Raw genomic sequence first — 18,884 nt, forward strand, 5'->3', positions numbered from 1 at the left:
TTCTCCGAATCCATCACCTGACCCATCCCAGCTGATTCATCTGTTCGGTTCCAGTCTGCCTCCGTTCCAAGCCCCTCCTCAGATCACGATCTTCTTTCCACCTGCTTTCACTCACACAATCCTTCAAGTGCACTTAAGTCTTTGAACAAGCAATTCCTGTTTATCTATGTTATTTTTTTTAATGTTGACATCTGCGTTTCAGAAAGCACCTGTGTAGACAAATTGATCATCTATAGTTTTTCTGTTCTCCTACTGATCAACTTGACTGGGTTTTAAACCAGCCTTGGATTAGGGCTGTGCAAGGGCCGAGGCCTGGTTATGCCAGTTAGCAACTTCAGCGATTTAAATTTCTTAATTCAAACTACATTTTCTTTAACATTAATACCATCTACTTGGGAACTTAATACAGGTCCGCCGCACAAATTCCTGCCTCTTCTCACTGAACATGGGGTGAGGGAGTACAGATTCTATATTGCAGCAAAGTAAAATACTTGGATTACAGAGCGTGAATGTCCCCTTTATGGTTTCCTTTACATATGGGGTGTTGGGATTTTGGGGTTTTTTTTTGTCATCCCAGGCTTCGCTGTTGGCTTTTGCCCAGGGGATGCACTGGCAGGGCCTCAGCTGTGGAGCGCTCTGCAGGTTGCACGCTCTGCATCGTGTGTCGCGCAGCAGGTCTGCCGTGGGGACAGACGCAGGAAACTCTGCAGAAGCTGGTTGCAATGGAAACTTCTGCTGAGGGGTGTGTGCCATATACCGCTGGGGTTAAAGGAAGGTTAGAGACTATTTTGGGGGCTTGAGGGAGCCAGCCAGAGGAAATGAACGCTTCTCAGCAGTGCTGTTTAGTAGGGGAGGAGAATGTTGGATGGATGCAACTGGAGATCGTAAACTGCTTTCTGTTTATTTGCAGGCAGGTAGTTTATTCCTTCAAAATTGTTTATTAACACTCTGTTACATTCTTTTCCATGTCCTCGTTTTTAGTGCATCCATGATGTTAGATCCTCCTCAAAATTAATCAGATAAATTCCTAAATGTCAGGTTTGTCAAAGTTGTTTGAAACCTGAGTTTGCCTGTTTTAAAAGCATTTAATTTAAAATGGAAAGCTGAGAGGAAGTAGAAATTCCAGCACTTTCTGTAGAAAGGAAGTGAACTCGAGTTTTTTAATTTTAGTTTCTGCTTCCTTTTGCTAAAAATATGTAAGTACTAATATAGCTTGACATGTCCCCTTTGGAGTTGAAAGTGGTGTGAATACCTCTTAATACTCTGTTCATTTCTGTGATTTAATTTTTTTCTGAGAATGACTTTTCATAACTATTTCTACAAATACATGGACTAGAAATATGAATCTTTGAGCTAAAAAGTGTTACAGATGTGCAGGTTGGATTGTGTGTAATGCAAAATTACGTTTGCTTCAGATTTAATGCTTGAATAGACAGTACATTGGTGGTGGTGGAGGGGTTGTTCGATTGCTTTTATAGGTCAATTAATGTACTGTTTTGGGGCCATAATTTATTAGAATTCTTAGTACCCTCTACCAATTCTGAATTAAAGATGAGTTGAGGGAACTTCTCATCTTGCAGGACTAGGCTTAAAGTTTACATCAAGTTTTGATTATAATTCTACCTCCACTGAAATACAGAACAAAAGTCACACATAAGGTTTCCACAGAAATGAAGTGCAATTTTGGTGACCATACTCTGCATTTTCAGCCAGACTCTGTCTTTGTTATTGTTGCTGTTGCCTGCGGTCCTACAGTCATAAAGAATAAAGATGATCCGTACTAAACATATGTCCTGCAGGGGGGTGGAATACTATATAAAACCAGAAAAAGAGGAAAGTAGTGATTTGGGGTTTTTTTCTTGCAAGTGTACAGATGAATTCTTTGATTCAGATCAATTTCTTGAGTCAAATAACAAAAAGAAGACATATTTCCTTATCTGATGATTCATAAAGATAATAGCTGTTCTTTAATGAGATCTTACCACTAAACAAACAGCAAGGGGAAATGTACCAGCACTACAAATGTAGTCACCACCACGGAGAGTCTTTGGGTGTAAAAACACGTAGAACACAAGCTCTATGGTTGGGTCATGAGGATCTTTTTCATTATGCAGAGTGAAATTTGTCTGTTTGCACAAGGTTCACGAAGGGCTTATGTATCCCTTGAACCCCTTTTTGAGGGCTGAAATGAAGCTTGTACTGTGCTGGGGAATATTGTGCTTTTCAGTGGACTCCCAGTGCAGCTGATAAACACACTTTGAAATGGGTTATTTCAGTGGTTCAGGAAACTCCTCTATAGCAGAGATAAGTAGTATGAGCCTAATTCGCAAAAGGGGCAGAATGAAAGGTAAATATTTGTGTAGTATATATTTCAACAATTACTACAATTGTGATGAGAAAAACAAAGTAAAAATTATAGTGACTTTTGACAATCATCTTCAGCTTACTTTGATGTCTTAGTTCAGTTAATGTTCTTCCGGCAGTTTTCCGAAAGAGCGTGACTCTTGCTTCAAAAATAGTGTGTTTGTTTAAAAAGCAACTGCTACACTAATATCTGATCTCTGCAAGGATTATTTTTCCCTGCGCAGTCATGCTCTGCATGATTGTTGCACTCTCTGCCAATTTAATATTTTGTTTTTTTAATCCAGCATTTCCCGGTGACTGATCATCATAAGGAGTTAAATTTCGTATGCTAGACACCTGTAATTTATGTTTGATAGTCTTGCTATTTAAATTTGTGTTTGGGGTGGAAAACCAGTGTTTAACAGTCTTTGTCTTAGATGAGGAGTACCTAGCAGATCAAGTTACGTTGGAAATTGCATCTGTGAACATCAAGACCCTTACATCAGATTCTGGCCTAATCCAACAGGTAAGAAAAATGATACCCGAATGTGAACTAGGTCATTGCTGTTGATTAAATAAGTATGTTAATAAATAAATATAGTTTCAGGCTGTATCTGGAGAGCACAGATTTACTCAGTAAAACAGACCAGAAATAGGCTCTCTTTCCAAGGGTTCCATGAACTGAGCTTTTGTGGAGGAGAGCAAAAGAAAGGTTGTTCATTCATTAACGTGTACTTTGTAGTTGAGATACATTTTGATCAGCATGTAGATGCTCAGAAGAGCTGCCAAAGAGTTAGGGCTTTGTCACGCATGCTCTCCCCTCTTCCTACTGGAAATAGAGCCAGGGCAGAGAATAAGTGAAGAAGTAAGGAATCCTAGGTTTTGGACTCCTTGTGTTTTGCCCTGGGGGAGAGGCATTTGACAGTTCTTTTTTGACTTTGGGACACTGCTTTTCCCGTAGTGGAAGCACGCACCACCAATCTTAACGGCGCCATAGGGCAGGCAATGCTGAGTGACCCCCATGCCCCATGGTTGCCATCTTTCAAGTGAATGTTATTTGCTGAATTTCAAATTGATTCTCTTTGGGTTGAGGAGAAAACCTGGAGAAGAGAAATGAATGAACATTTTCCAGCAAGATAAAGAATTAAAAGGCTTCCTTATCCCAGAATCCCAGCTGAATTTCATCAGAAACGAACAAGGGTTTGGTATGTGTTTCACAGATGGTGTCAATGGTTCTATAGAGCTGGAAAACTTTCTGCTTATTTTCAGACTGTGCATGGGTATATGGCTTTGATTAGACCTGTAGAGGTTGATTGGATTTTAATTATGGGCAAAAAATATCCTTTCATAATACCTTCATTTCATTGGTAGTAACGCTTCATTGTCTTATTGCAATTACATTATAAGAAAATGATCTTGAGTACATCTCAGTGCATCTGACTTGATAAAAGTGGTTTTAGCTGATCAGTAAAAATAAGAATTTGAAAACAGATTTATGGCACAGGCAAGTAGGCCAGTTTTTCTTTGTACTTTTTGCAGTACTAGCCACTTGTATTTTTTTAGCACAGGACATGAGTATAATGACATCTCTTAAAAAGCATTTAGATATTAGCTTTTACAGTATGGTTTGAACTTTCATGAATTCATAGTCTCGGAAATGTTACTGAAGCTTAGGACAGCAATGTAGCTATTGCAAACAAAGTGAACTACTAGTATCAGCTTTTCCCTCACCTCCCCCCCCCCCCTTTTTATTTACTTGTTTCTTTTGAATCAGATCTCTGGGGAGGCTGAGCTGCGATGGGCTGGCTCCTTCTCCCAATGAGTTACCCTTCCAGGGATTTGCTCCTCAAGGCTCAGTAATAATGCTCTACCTTTCAAAGGAATTTGTGGGAATGGAGACAACGACTATAATCAGGATCTCCAGATTTAATTTACTTGAACTTTGGGTGCTCACATGTTGCCATGAAGGCCAAATTCATCTTTAAAAAGCTCTGTCCCGAGAAAGCTTACGCGGTGTCAGTGGAAAAGTAAACTACTAGAAGATAATGGCGAGGATTGTTCTGCTGCCAGCAGCACGTGCAGTGTTAGATCTCTCTTGAGCAGAGGGCAGACATTTTGTGGGGTGAATTGATGCTGCGTGTGTGATCTTGCAGTTTTCGGGGAATAAAGAAATGCTGAGAACAGCATGCAAATTTTTCCTTTCCTAACAAAGTCTTTAAATATTTTGGAGATAGCTTGCTTGCTTTGTAATCGGACTGTGAATGTATGCGTGTTCACCACATCAACTGAAACTGGCTATGTTCTATTTTTAGTAGGTTTCTTAGTAAAGAAGGTGTAGCAGGTAGGAATAGAGTATCTTATTACACTGTATTGTTACCCAGTTGACCTGCGTTTGCGTGCACAGCCTGCGAAATGTTAAGAAGCCTCCCGTTATGGTTTTGGAAGATGACGCAGTACAAAAAAATCAACAATACTTCATTGCAGCTATCTAAGGGGAAAATCCCCTTCTGCTTTCATCTTTAAGTCCTTGACAGAAGAAAGCTGTTTCACCTGGCTCCGCACCTGTGTAGTTAAAGTGAGGGCAGCTGCAGCTTCCCGCAGGATTAAGGTGCTGTCCTTCCAGTTTGTAGATGTTGCTCTCTAAATAGTAGAATTGAAATACTGCAACATGTGTTGCAGTCTCAAGCTGCGAAGTAATTTCATTATGTTTAATTAGCAGGCAAAAAGCTACTGAGGGAATGTTGACTTCAAACAGGAGGAGGGTTACACGTGAGACAGCAGAAAATTTCAAGTCCACCTGTTGCCTAGAAAAGTTTCGTATGTGTGTAAAGAAGTTTGTTAAAAAAAAAACAACAAAAACAACAAAAAACTCCAACAACAAACCAAAAAAAAAAAGAGGCTCTTCCACTTTTCCTAGATCAATGAAACAATCCCTTACTGCTGCATGTTACAGGCAGAAATCTTGCTTTTGTTTTTCATTACAAAGCATTTAAAAAAATCTTTTAATCAAACCATGTGAATTGTTGAACAGCTGTTGAGGGTTTAAGAACAAATTACCTGAAAGATGTAACCCCATAGCATGTAATTAATAAAGATTACATTGTTCAGTGGATATAACCAACAGGACAGTTTTGTGAGCCAGTGCATGAAAATGCTGCCTGAAAAGACTGCAGATTGTCAGTAATCCCTCAAAACCAGATATATTCCCTGTCTGACTTTACAGGTAGCTCGGGATTCTTTTGAGTAATCTCTTGCCACTTGTAGATCAGCCAAATAGTTATTCTGATGTTCAAATACATTGTTTTGATTTATATTTGTTTTCTGCTTTGTAGCCAGAAGACGAAGACACACAAAACCACAGTGACGAATCACTCTCCGGTAATATGTCAGCTTTTACTGCTCTGTATATTTTATTCCTAGATTTTCTTTGAAAGTACTTTATTAAAAGCTGCTGTTTGTCGTAACCAAGATCTGCTTGAGTAATGGATGCTTCTGGAGCTCATTTCACTACCAGTGTCATTTACAGCTTCTTTGTTCTGAGGGGTCGGTGATCAATAATGCAGACCATACGAAATGTGTAAGCAGTGTTTTTCCAACACATGTAGTGCATCCACCTTTGGAAGAAATCTGTAAACAGCTATTGGGAGAGAGCAGGAGTTGGCAGTAGGCTGTGGGGGCTTATCCCATAATTGTATAAGCTCTGCTGGGGGTGGGGTGTATGTGTGTGATACGCAGCCCTGTTAATCTAGCAGCGAACAACTGAGAATTTCCTGTTAGTAAAGAAGCCTGTCCTATCATGTAGCATTAGGTTCATGCAATTAAGTGGGTAGGTCGTCATCTGCTCATCAGTATCTAACACAGGGCATCTTAGAAAAGCCAGGATTCCTTATAATGCTTTTGATAGTCTGCGCAGAGTATAGCACAAGAAGCAGGTTGGTTTTGTTTTGTTTACCTTTAACTGTGCCCTGTGTGCTCTTTACCTCTTCTTCCCTGCTTCTATTGGAGGATGAAACTTACTCTGGCACCCTTGCAAAGCAAAAAGAAGATGAAATTCAGATAGGGTGCTCTCCTGCCCTTTGAGCTCAGCCAGAACCTTGGATTATATTCGTTTTCCCTTGTTTGTATAAGTGAATCTTGCTATGAGTGAAGCCAGCAAGGTTTGTCTCACTCCAACAAGAGTTTAGAGTGCACAAGAAGAACAGAGTTATTAACATATATATTTCTGTGGAGAACAGCTGCAAAGCCTGTGGAATACCTGTGAGCAAAGATGTCACCAGAACGTGTTTCCCCTTAACAGAGAATCTAAGCATTTGTATGAAGTTATGTGTCTGCAGCAGTGTTGTTGCTGCACGTCCTAACTTGTTGAAAACTTCAGAAGTTGTCTCTGGCCTGCTAAAAAAGCAAGCTGGTGAGCAGTGTTACAAAAATAACAATAGCCTGTTCTTCCCCTAAAAACAAAAAACAAAGTGCATGCAGAAGCTACGTTCAGCTCACAATTTGATGGTCTTTCTGGAATTTTCACACAATCTGACAATAATTACTGCAAATGGGGGGAAAAAAAAAACCCAAACCCAAACTAACCAAAACCACCCCAACCTTAACAGATGCTGTTGTCTGTATGAGTAGGTGTCAGTGAGTACCAGATTCACCCTTAGCCAGAGATACGGTTCAGATCTCTTAGACCAGCACTGATCCAGCACTTGTAAATTGTGTGTCACTGTTTTCTGTTGGTTTTAATCAATCTTTTGATTAGTATCAGTTTTCTTATTGTAGTGTCCCTTTTTCAAGAGTTTCATCCCAAGCAGGACCAGTTGCTTCCCTATTCCAAGCTGTACAATGAAGCTGGAGGGAGGGCAGAAGCTTTAAAAAGTGCTTCTGGGCTGCATCCATTATCTGCTACTCTTTGGAGATAACAAATTCTTGTCCTCCAAAGGAGAGAGGGAGAGTTAAGGTCCTGTCTGCAGCCAAAATGCTCAGACAGTGCCCTACACCACTGCAGTGTTAAAGGTCTTGGTATTAGTGTTTAACTAGAACTAGTTTCTACATGTTTTTACAAGTTATTAATATATAATATAGTGTGATAGCACCACATTGTTCACAGTGTTGGGGAGATACTGACTGTTGTGTGTGGGAAAGCTCTAAATGGCAATTTTCGGTATTCGATGCAGATCTTAGGACTTGGTATTTTTATTTTTCTCACACATGGAGGAGTATGCACTTCATTCCTTTCCATAATGTACATTTAAAATAGGCTTTCATTTTAGAACACGGACAGCTTTTATTGTAAGAGCCCTTACAAAGCATAGGAACATTTTCTTTTTCATTGTGTTGAAGTACTAGATGTTAGTTGTGTTTGCAGCTAGATGTGTCAGCAGATATTCTCCTGGTGCAAATACTTCATGTTGTTATGAAGGCATGTTATGAAGCTCAGAAGTGCAAAACCTTTTCCTTCATCCTACAACACATGTATACAAGATGCATATAATGCACACATAATCTTGTCGGTGATTTAAGCAGAGGTTGTGGCAGATTTGAGGAAGCATCGTAGTTCCTAAAAACAAAAAAGGAGAATATCCTAGCTCACACACTGGATTGAATTGCATGCCTTTTCTGTAAAAGTGTAAGTATGGTATTTTCAAAATTCCTGTCCTTTTGATTGTAGCCACTGAGCGTATTGAAGAGAGAAGTCTTAGAAAGTTAATTTCATGAGTACTTCATAAGGAATGGCATTACGTGTCACTATTCTGACTTTTCCGGAAACTATTCACAGGAACATAATAGTCTTCAACCCTTTGTGCTTTTAACTTTTTGTTCCTGGTGAAACCACAGAAGTAGATCCTAACTTCTCTGCATGTCATGGTTTTCATTGCAGATCTCAAGAAAACTTGCAAGGAAAATGGCACCTGCTCCTTGTGCTTATTCCGCGCACCGACCATCAGTGACATGCTCAATGATGAGGACTTGTTGTACACAGTGAGGCTAAAGCTGGATCCCTGCCACCCAACAGTGAAAAACTGGAGAAATTTAGCAAGCAAGTGGGGGATGACTTACGATGAATTGTGTTTCCTTGAGCAGAAGCCCCAAAGCCCCACCTTGGAGTTCTTGCTACGGAATAGTGACCGGACTGTGGAGCAGCTAATTGATCTCTGTAAATTTTATAAAAGAATTGATGTTGTGAAAGTGCTGCTGAAATGGGTGGAGGAGGAATGGCCCAAGAGAGGGAACAGAACTTACCAGAATGACTTCTAGGTCAAAGAAAGTTGTTAGTCCGTATGTTTTTAATGCTGGGACTAGCTGCCATTAGTACATGGGAAGTTTCTCTTGCAAGAAAGAGCGAGCTTGTACTGATGGTTTATATACTGTGTAAGCTTTAAGCGCTGTATACACGTACATATATGTTCTGTGCCCTCAGGGTTGCAAAGATAACCTTCCAAAACTAGATGGAATCATGCAGGTTGTGTTCTTGGGTCTACAGATGCCTTCAGTTTCTTTGCTGCTGTTTGTAGGCCTCCTAAGCAGAAGAGGAATGAAAAAAAACCAAAACCAGACCACTGGTTTTACTGCAGCAGCTGTGAACCATGTCAATTGTGTGCTGTTGCTGCTGTGAAAGCCACAATTAGAAGGCAAGTCTCTTGGCCTTTCTGGCAGCCCTTCCACAAATTAATGTGTTCTACATAGTAGATGATGATGAGTTTTTATTTTTCTTCCTTTTTTAAAATTTTTTAAACGTTTTATGACACTGTTTTTGGTGCAGGAACACATGAGTGTTCCAAGCAGCGGTTTGGATTTGCATGTTGCAATTAATTCAATGTTTCAACATCACATTCAAAGTAAGCTTTAAATCTCTTTTGTAGACAAGAATAGGTGTGAAACAAAACAATTCATTACATACTACTACATCGTAGGGCATATACGTGCTATAGAAGAAATCTTGCAATTTGGAGAGATGTTCCAGCCCATAACCACTAGGGACCAAAAAAAATCCCCTGAAAATGCTTTATGTTTAAAATAACTTTTGAAAGTTTTGAAGACAATATGTACTCTGAGTGCAATTATCTGTTCATGTCAGATGCCTCTTGCTTTGCAGTGTGAGGTGACAGCTAATGCCTCCCCCAGGGTGTCTCCTTAGGATGGAGCGTATCTTCCCTTTTCACAGACTGCGGTTTTCTTTACAGTCCTGTGGGCTGACCTACTTTCTGTCCCACACCAACGCAGTTGCACACTTGTGTGAAGCTAGCACAAGTTTATGTGTTGGTTAAAGCCACTTTAATGGGAAATTAACAGGTGAATTCATCTACAGTCCAGGTGGATGGTTATTAAAGCACTTATGGTGGTTTAGACTGACTTTTCTCAAAGAACTTTGATACTCTGAATTATGCTCTTTACATTTTAAGTATTTTAGGAATTGGTCTTTTTCCTGCCATTCTTCTGTGTTCTATTTTTTTTTTTTTTAAAAAAAAAAACCCTCCTGAAAAATCAGTTATATGCTATATTAAGTACTTTTATAGCTATAACGCCACATGCAAATACGTTGTATCTTAAAAATACTTCTAGTTGTTACCCTTGCTAAAAGCATCTCGGACAATACTAATATGTACATAGGTGTATATACCAAAGCACTGGTGAACAGTATGTCAAGATGTGGGGCAAAACTAGAATGGGGTACAGGTTTACTTTTCTCCAGTAGAAATAACTAAGTAGCAAAGCTGAGGGAAATCTAATGCTGTATACTGAGTTTCTAACTGTAAGAGAATGAAAAGGGACCTCTAGTAATACTATACTAAAGATACTGAGTGATATGGTTACAGAGGAGCTAGGAGTAAAGACTAACATTTTCAATGTCGGGAACTAGTTCTGGGGTGACATTAAATTAGCTTTATTTTGGTGACTTCGAGAAGCTGAAGATCTAGTTTCAAGGTGAAAAGGCTGACCTAAATTTGAGGTTTGAATTAATTTTTTTTTAGAAAGCTTGTGGAAGGCTGGAGTTTGTAATAACTTTTTTTTTTTTTTGTAGGCATTCCTCAGTAAAGCTGCTACTTTTTGGAACAGTAAGGTTTCTAGCCATATTTCATAAAGATGAAATTGTACTGCTGTATCTCGTTGGGGATGCGGTTTAAATGTTTCGTGTTCCTCTTCTGGGAATGGGGGTTTCCCGATAGGTGTTGGCCAACTCTGACTTTTGCAAATCATCTTTTATCTTTAGTTAGGAGTTCTAAAATCAGCTTTGAGGACTGCTGCTGTGGCTGGGCTGTCTGTTCTTTTTGGTTCCTGCAGAGGCATCCACTGCATATGTGGGAACAGTCCATAATGCAGCTTGTCCAGCATAATGCCCCATGCCTTGGGTCTCCTATATATATGCGTGACTTAGCATCACGTGCTTGTGTGCCACATTGTTCTTCTGAATGATGAGTGCTGGCATGTATGCCAGCAGCTTTTCTCTCCCATAAAGTCCCGCAGCTATATGTGTGTGATATTGTAGCATGCTGTCCTTTGGTAGGTGCAGTCCCAGCAAGGAGCTGGCACCCTCACCTAAGACTCACAAGGGGAATATGAAATGATGCAGCAGCATTCCTGAATCGAGATGTTCAACTGAAATCTACCCCTTTTTTTTCCTGTTTTCTGGCTAAAACTTGTAAAATTTTGAAGAAACACTGTTGTCTTGTGGAAGTGAATTCTAATCCCTTGAAACTCTTGAAAACTCCACGTCAGCTGCAAGGATTCATGTCTGATGGAAATAAAGCTGCTTCTGGGAGGTCATAGGTGGATTCTGTATAAATTTTCAGCACTGAGAGTTGAAAATGTTAGCTTTAAACTTCATCATACACTGGATTACTCGTTAGTATACTTGAAATACTTTTCCTCTTTGTATAGCATGAATTGAGATGTACACACTTTTTTAGTTTTATATCTGTTTACAAGATAATGGGTCTGAGTGTTCAGTTTATTCTTATATCTTGTTATAATGTATACTATTTTTAGAAGAAATATAGATTGTCAATTTTTGACTTTATTGTATTTGGTTTTATTTACAGCTAGGAAAACAGGTGTTTTCCTTCTCACCAGTTGCCTTGGAACCAGAGAACTATCAACTAGTGCTGTGAAAAAAACCCATCTTATATAGAAGATTCATGGTGTCTTAAAGCATCTATGTTTGCAACAGATACTGCTGTTCAAGATAGGAAGATGCACTTTTTTTATCTTTTCCATACAAAAAATGCATTAATTTCTGTAAGATGATGAGCAAATCTGTTTATTTAAAAACTTGCAGTGGAGTTACTAACTATAGAGAGGTATGCGGCCTACACTGGGTGAAGTCTTCCTGAATTAATAACCAATCTGATAATGAAGGTTAGAGAATCTAGCTGTGCTAGGCTACCAGTTTTGTTTCTCGTATTCCCATACAGGACCCACTCTCCCTTCAGGGATTTCATGTTCTTTGGCTGCCATCTCTGTGCCTGCAGGATAATCAGCGGCCCTTCCCTCTCATTTTTAGCTTCTGTGGAGACGTCCAAACCACTATATTCTTTCATTCCTGGAGCTTTACCTAGGACATGGTGAGCCTAATTGTTCAACAGCAAAGTTACAGCCCTGTGCTCAGGAGGCTCCAGTTTTGCTGTGAGGTCAGCTATGGGGCGTCCCCACGAAATGGTGACGGTGTCCAGTTGCCTTATGCGCTGCATTGCGCTTCCCTTGGGGAGAGGGATGCAGGATGGGTTTGGGGTTGTCCTTTGGAAGCCTACTCTAAAGGATAGGGTAGTCAGCATATGGCCCCAGGTGCTTGCTTGGAAGCAAGTTGTACAGAAACTGTAAACCATACTTCCTGAATCACTACAGAATAGTAGAGAGGTGCAGCTCAGTCTGCATGGTACTTCGTGCAAGAGACTGTGTATTTTTCACTGTCTCAAACGGACTGCCTCCCACGGTTCCAAATCGGGCTGTTAGCATGTGGAAAAAAAATGTAAATTCTGCTTTATGGTGGTTTAAGTTAGGCTAACACTGCTGACTTGTGGTCAGACGTAGTTGGAAATTATTTGTCAGCAGTATTGTTTAAACAAGGCCAAACAAAGTGCATGGCATTTATAATAATGTAGAGAGGACCCGACTTCTGTAATTTTTGCAGTATATCATGTTGTTCTGTCCATGAAGGAAAAACAATCAGTTATTCATAACTAATGGCAATATATCTTGGAAGCCTTAAGTTTTGGGTCAGTTTTGGACAGTAGGGCCGAGAGCCATTAAAAATGGACCTGGGCTTGTTGCCTGTGCGGACAGAAAAGTGCTTTTCCTAGCCCCTGAGCTCAGGTCGCCCTGATGGCGTGGCTGTGGTCAGTGGTTGGCCTTAGCAGGGTAGGGAAGGCATGGATCTACCGATCAGGCAGGCTGAATGTGAGCAGCACTAATAAAAATTTATTTATATATATATTCTAGACTATATTACAGGTGGAATCTATAGTCCTTGTTTGCCTGTACCTTGGCCAAGGATAGGATTGACTCTTTTTTACAAGAAACTGATGGCAAAGAGGAGTTGACAGGCTTGGGGAAGGCTTGCCTGTACCCTCTGTAGGGGTGGCAGTCCAGCAGCTGGGCAGACTTACTAGTTGGTTTGATCTCTGTATTTTACCTTTGTAAAATAGTGATTCTTGATTTCAAAGGCAGGTCGTGGGGTAAATGATTATTTGTTTCTGTGGTAATGAGAGTCGCATGAGAATCTTGAAGTGTGAGAAAGAAAGAGCAGTGCAAGTCTTGTTAGGATGGGATCAGTCCTGGTGGCTTCGACCTTTTTGCACTCTGACACGAAAGATTATTGGTGTGTTGGGTTTGTTGAGGCCTTGTTTACCGGCCTTCACAGTGCTATAAAGATAAGGATTGAGACTGGAGAACAGAAGAGAAAGAAGTAGCTTCTGTCAGAAATAATGGGTGAGAAGTAATGTCTATGGTGTTAACTTTCTCTTTCCTTTGATGTAGGTACAGAAATGGTTTCCTTGACTGAAAATCTTAGTTACTTACAGCTGCACCTTTTATCTTCTTTTGAGAAAATTCCAGAAACAAGGCCAAATTTGTTAGGAACTTGGATAATAAATGTGTTCTGTGTGTCTGTGTGCGGCATGAGATAGGTATGCAACTTTACATATCCACACAAAGGTGCTTTTTTTTATTACAAGTTTGCATCAAAATTACTCTTTTTAGTTGGGGAATGCTTTTTGTTTCCAAAAATAACCAGGGTTTCATGTTGTTGGTGACATAAAACACATTTGCACAACTAAAAATTTTTTTAACAGGAAGAGCCAGGATATGAGTAAGAAAGGGACACTTGGTGCCTCACCCTAGCAAGAGTACCTTGAGCCTGAGGAATTTTTTTTCATGTTCGTGCCCAATATATGTGAGGTTTCCCTACTCCTCCCGTGCTGCAGTTCATTCACAATCACATAATTTTTTAGATTTTTTTGTTTGTCCTAATTTGCTGTTGCCTCTCTCTGAAGCTGAGGCGTTCACCGACTCAAAGGTCTATTAAAAGCCTGTTCCCCTCTAACCACCAGAGAACACCTACCATCGCGTGGTGAGAGGTGATACTGCAGCCCTCTCATTTCTTCCTTGAAAATGCAGCCAAAAAGCCCATCTGGAAGCACGAAGATCCACCAGGAGATCCAAAGGCAGCTGCAGGGAGGAGGATGGTGTAGCCGAGGCGTGAAGGTGTAGTCCTAGGGAGCTTGGGTTTGGTCACAGCCTCCAGCTGGGAGAACATCGCACAGTTCTTTGTTTTGCACAGATGTGTGATGTTTCTTGGTTTTTATCTCCCTAGGGTACGTAGAGATTAAGGCACTAAGTTTGTGTAGACCATGGCACTTTTTTTTTTTTTTTTTTTTTTTTTTTTGGCGTGGTGGTGGGCAGACAGAGCAGGCATAAGCACAGGTTTGCTTTAGTAGCTATTGCAATGCAAATGAAGAAGTGATCCTGACTACTTCCCGAATCCTGTGGCGTTTGTCACTGGTTTAAAAAAGAAGGGGTGAGTATGTTGTAATGGTTATGTGGCCTACAACTGGTTTTTAAAATGACCAGCGACTTCTCTGTAACTCGTTTGTCCTTTGGCCCACATACCTGATCTGTGTCCTGTTTGTTCTTAGCCTTCTCTTCCAATATTTTGCTTAAAAAAGCAGGCATTGCAACAACAAAAAAAAAAGATTGCTTGCTAGTTTCTGAAGTAGCAGTAGAATTTTAAGCTTTTGAATGGGTAAGCCCATTCAAAAAAAAAAAAAACAACCAATTTTTCTTCCCTGTGATTTGTAAGATTTGTGCATTTAGGCTTTAATTAGGCTGGATGTTCTGGATGATCACTGAAGCCAAGTATTGACACATTAGAGAAGGTTAGGGAAGGCCACTGATCAACTTGTAACTAATAACAGCTGAACCAGCTGGGCTGTCAACTGAAATGTTAATGTCAGTGTACCAAGAAGCAGTGACTCACGTCCACTTTGAATCTAAAGCCTTTCAGAGCAGCTAGGGGAATAATTTCCATCAGAAAATGCTGTACTGCATCAACAGCTTCATGAAAGCTATGGAGAACACAGCAATGTCAGGGTTTTGAGACTACATGAAGTCCTTGCACAAAAAAATTCTGCTGAGCAGTACAGTGTGCTAGAGGCTTTACCCCTGTGGCCTGTGGTTCTGTATTAACTAGGAGAAGAAATTACATTTATTCTGGTACCACACAACAGTACAAGAGATGAGCTGAGAGTAACTTCCACTGGGCAGTTAATGGGGACTAGTAGCTTACTTCGGTTGCCTCGCTGCAAAGCTAGATAATGTGTGTATCCATCAGCTTTGGGTGAGGCAAATGTGTCGTAACCCATAATTTTGATCTGTTACCAGTCTGTTAAGGACTCTTGATGAGACAACCTACAGAGAACCACTGAGGTTATTAGCATTGAATGGCCATAGTGGTGTATTACCATATAAACAGTATGTACAGTAGGGAGAAGCTTCTAGTTCTGGACAGAATTTTCCTTGCAGGATATTTAGACAATGATTCATTAAAATACACTCCATGCTGCTATGGATAGTGTTGTGGAGGTCCAGAAGTGGTGTCATTAACCTAAAAATGAATTGTGCGGATTCCAGGGTGTGCTCATTTAGTAAGATGATGCAATTGTAACCTCTGACTCAAATTCCTAAATGGCTGATGGTCAGAAGCTGGGTGTGTGGTACTGTGTGCTTGCCTTTGCTCTCATTCTGCTCCTCTGGGCAGCTCATGATGGGCACTATCTGTAGCGATCGTGGGTACCCAACCCTTCGACTTGATGAGGTGCAGCCAGTTTAGTCTCTACCAAACCAAAGATGTCTTATACCAACCTCAAAAGAACAGCAGTACGTAGGAAGCTGTTATGGTACTGTGTGCATCAGAAAAAGGACAAATGTAGCTGGCAGGGCGGTCAACCCTGCCCCTAGACTGAAGTCAGCAAAACTTTGGGCCTTGCTACATAGGCTAGGAAGAAAAGTAAATAAGCAGATCTGATCATGGAGAAACTGCAAGTAACCTATTACAGAAAGTGGAGAGGGCTAAAAAGGAAAAGCAGCCTCTTACATAAAGGAAAGGAATGGTGTTTTGAATTGTGGAGAGGAGGAAAGCTGAATAAAAAGGGACCCATGAGAGGTTTTGAAATGTGTTTATTTGTGCCAAGTCTAGGGACTTCTCTAAGTAGCTCACCACTAATTGGTGGAAATTTTATAATTGGAACCATTTATAAAATATTGGGCCAAGTAGGTATGACTGCTTACGTTGTTACTCTAACTTTGGGGGATGACTTGCTGCCCTGAGAGGTACAGGTTGTGGACTGGGAAGCAAGTACAGGGGATCTGCTTAAGAAGTTTCTTTTGGGGAAGTAGGATTCCATGTAATCATGTATTTTATGGCACTCTGCTGGGAAGTGGAAGGAACTGGGTAGCAGGAGGTATCTAAGGCAGCTAGCAGAGCCAGATTGCTGCTGGAGTGACTTGCGAAGGACTGAGCAGCTTGTAATGTGGCTGGGTCTGGTGCAGGTGGATGCAGCCCCGCTGCCCAGCAGGGAAGGTACCCGCCTCTGCTTTGAAGAAGTGCAGATGTGAGATGCGGTGTTTGCTGCGGGAAGAAAGGAGCAAACACAGCAGCTCCTTTACCAAGAAATGACAGGAGGGCTCAAAATAGGCTGGTCGTACTCTTCTTTTTCTAGCTAGTGAAGTGGTGTTTGTTAAGCTACCTGACTGAATATGTGAGAAGGGGTTAAAAAAAGTGCCTGGTCATCAGTTTGGTTCAGTTTTCCCAGGTTTGTGGGTGGGCTTTAACTGTTACTAACATCGCCTGTGTTGCTGTCAAAAGCTTACAGTGAAGCATGTTACAGTTATACAGGTGATTGTAACAAATTACATCAAATTCAGTTTTGCTCACAGCAGACTCAGCAAGCGCAATATTTATTTAAACTAAAAATTTGTTGTCGCTTTTAGATTCAGTCACAGAGATCCAGAAGCCCTGTGTAAAATCATGCTAGACACAATCAGTCTGTCCTAATTTGTGGGTTGTGGTCTGACACTGCTGCTCAAGTGTTAACTCCCCAGAGGCTCCAAAGGGGAGAAGGGAGCGGAAAGCTAAATCTGTAAAAGAACGTGTTTCAGTCTTTAATGAGATGAATCAAAGCAGTTCTTAGTACCCAAGAAGGAATACGTGAGATTTGGAAATGAAATAATTATCACTGAAAATAAGTGGGAAGTTCGTAACGGCTGGTTGGATACAGTTGCAGACGTGCGCTGCCAGTGTCTTGTAGTTATGTTCCTCTCCCAGTTCTTGTAGTTGGGGCAGGAAAGGCAGGTAAAATTTCTTCAAAGTAACAGAGTCCTCCCTCAAATGCTACCTTCTGGCCAAGAATAGCTGCTGAATTTGCTTCAGCTGAAATTGTCTGCCTCTCTGTTGACAAAGCACTCCTGTTTCTCCAGCAAGCAAAATTCTGCTGAACAGGATAATGCACAGTCCTGGCAATGCTTGTGTGCCCCTCCAATTGCAGCTTTAAAAGCAAAAGCCTGAATTAGGGCTTGGACCATGGAAATAGGGGAAGGCTTTGCTATCTGTCGTCATGACTGCTGTTAGTAAATGGCGCTAAAAATAGCAGTCACGAAATCGGCAGCAAAACGACAGTCTGAGCGAAACAACAGCAGAGTAGTGCAAGGCTGCTCAAGCTGTAACCCAAGTGACTCATTGTCAGTGGTGCATTAAGTTTGGGAGCTGAAATAGGGATTTTCCTGTAAATGTCATAAACTGCCTGTGACTCAGCCTTCAAAGAGGTGATCAGCATGTCAATCAAGCAGCTGTTCCACTTCAGTAAAGAACTGGTGCGTACTTTAAATCACTGTATTTCCTTTGGTTTGTTCCTTCCCAGAAGTAGAAGAGCTCTGAGCCAGAAGTAGTCAAGTAGTAAAACTTTATATTCTGTGGTTCTTCTAGAAACACTTCCACTTATTGCTCCTCCTTTCAGCATCACGACTTTTTTTATTCCAGCCCTTCAGCATATTTTCTGTCCCTGTTGTTTGACTTAACCTCAAAAGCAGGTTTGAAAGTTTGTTTTCTAACACTGAGAAGTGAAGGCATTTCACGTACTTCTGTCAGTCTACTTTTATTAAAATTTTCTACTCTTTAAAAATAAAATATGCCTAGAACAATAGCTTCAAAGGGAAACTAAGTGGTAGTTCAGGCTCTAGAACCTTTATTTTCTTTTTTAAAAAGTGCTGTGGAATTTTGTAGAACAACTGAATAGCTTTTTGCTATCACCCAACTACAGACAATAGTTCTCGGTCTTCTCTCAAAACTATTCTAAGGTATCTTTCCCCAAGTGACCTGCTTTGGTGCTGTTTAATCTACATAGCTCATTTCTGTAGTTCTCCTTGGAAGAAACGTTATTATGCCTTTCTGTGAATGAATCCTTCCGATCTGACACAGTTAACCTGGTGTACCCTTTAAAGCAGCAACCTTACAACTGTGAGTAGAACTCTAGCAAGTAGATACGATTTGGTATGGAGTTTTTTTGTGCTAGTTAATTGCAGGACAGAAGACGGGCTATTATCTAGCTAAGATACTGAAATGATCTTTGTGACGGGAGTGGCTGAACACCATTCGAACTTTGTGATAGCCACATACGCTGCTTCCTGCGAGGCAAAGAAATACTGAATGCCTGTAATTGAATAGGATATGGCAATTTAATTTGGGTGGCCTTTTCTATTGCAACCTTTATTTCTGGCTCATCTTTCCCCCATCCAGCATATAGACAGGGGAAGCTTTAAGCAGTGCTTCTCTAAGTAGCTTGTTGCTACACACCATGAGCTGTAAAACTACTCGGGACCTCATTGTGCTATCTGCTTACTAGATGGAAACAGTCAAACCCATGGTTAGAAAGCCTGTGAGGGAACAGGAGGGTGTCAGCACAGCCTTCGGGTGGTAGGTGTAGGATTGGGGATGAGCGTAAGGTTTCCAGGTTTCAGGGAATCCACAGTCCTGGAGCAACACATGACACAGTTGGCTACCA

The 18,884-nt window shown here is 40.8% G+C and overlaps 1 protein-coding gene across 10 annotated transcripts in view; it reads left to right on the forward strand.

Moving 5' to 3' along the window:
• The window catches only part of EDARADD (EDAR associated via death domain), a 31,988-nt gene extending 20,640 nt beyond the window's left edge, over positions 1–11,348 (forward strand). For 5 of the 10 annotated variants that reach the window (XM_080389008.1, XM_080389015.1, XM_080389016.1 and 2 more), the window contains 3 exons: positions 2,769–2,869; positions 5,676–5,721; positions 8,216–11,348. In XM_080389008.1, coding sequence (XP_080245134.1) covers positions 2,769–2,869; positions 5,676–5,721; positions 8,216–8,592 — 524 coding nt within the window. In that variant the 3' untranslated portion in view covers positions 8,593–11,348. The remainder of the gene's footprint in view (positions 1–2,768; positions 2,870–5,675; positions 5,722–8,215) is intronic. The other 5 variants (XM_080389010.1, XM_080389009.1, XM_080389017.1 and 2 more) reach the window with 1 other exon arrangement.
• Positions 11,349–18,884: the final 7,536 nt, after the last annotated feature.

This window comes from Falco punctatus (genome assembly GCF_963210335.1).
Source record: "Falco punctatus genome assembly, chromosome: 5".
NCBI lineage: Eukaryota > Metazoa > Chordata > Aves > Falconiformes > Falconidae > Falco > Falco punctatus.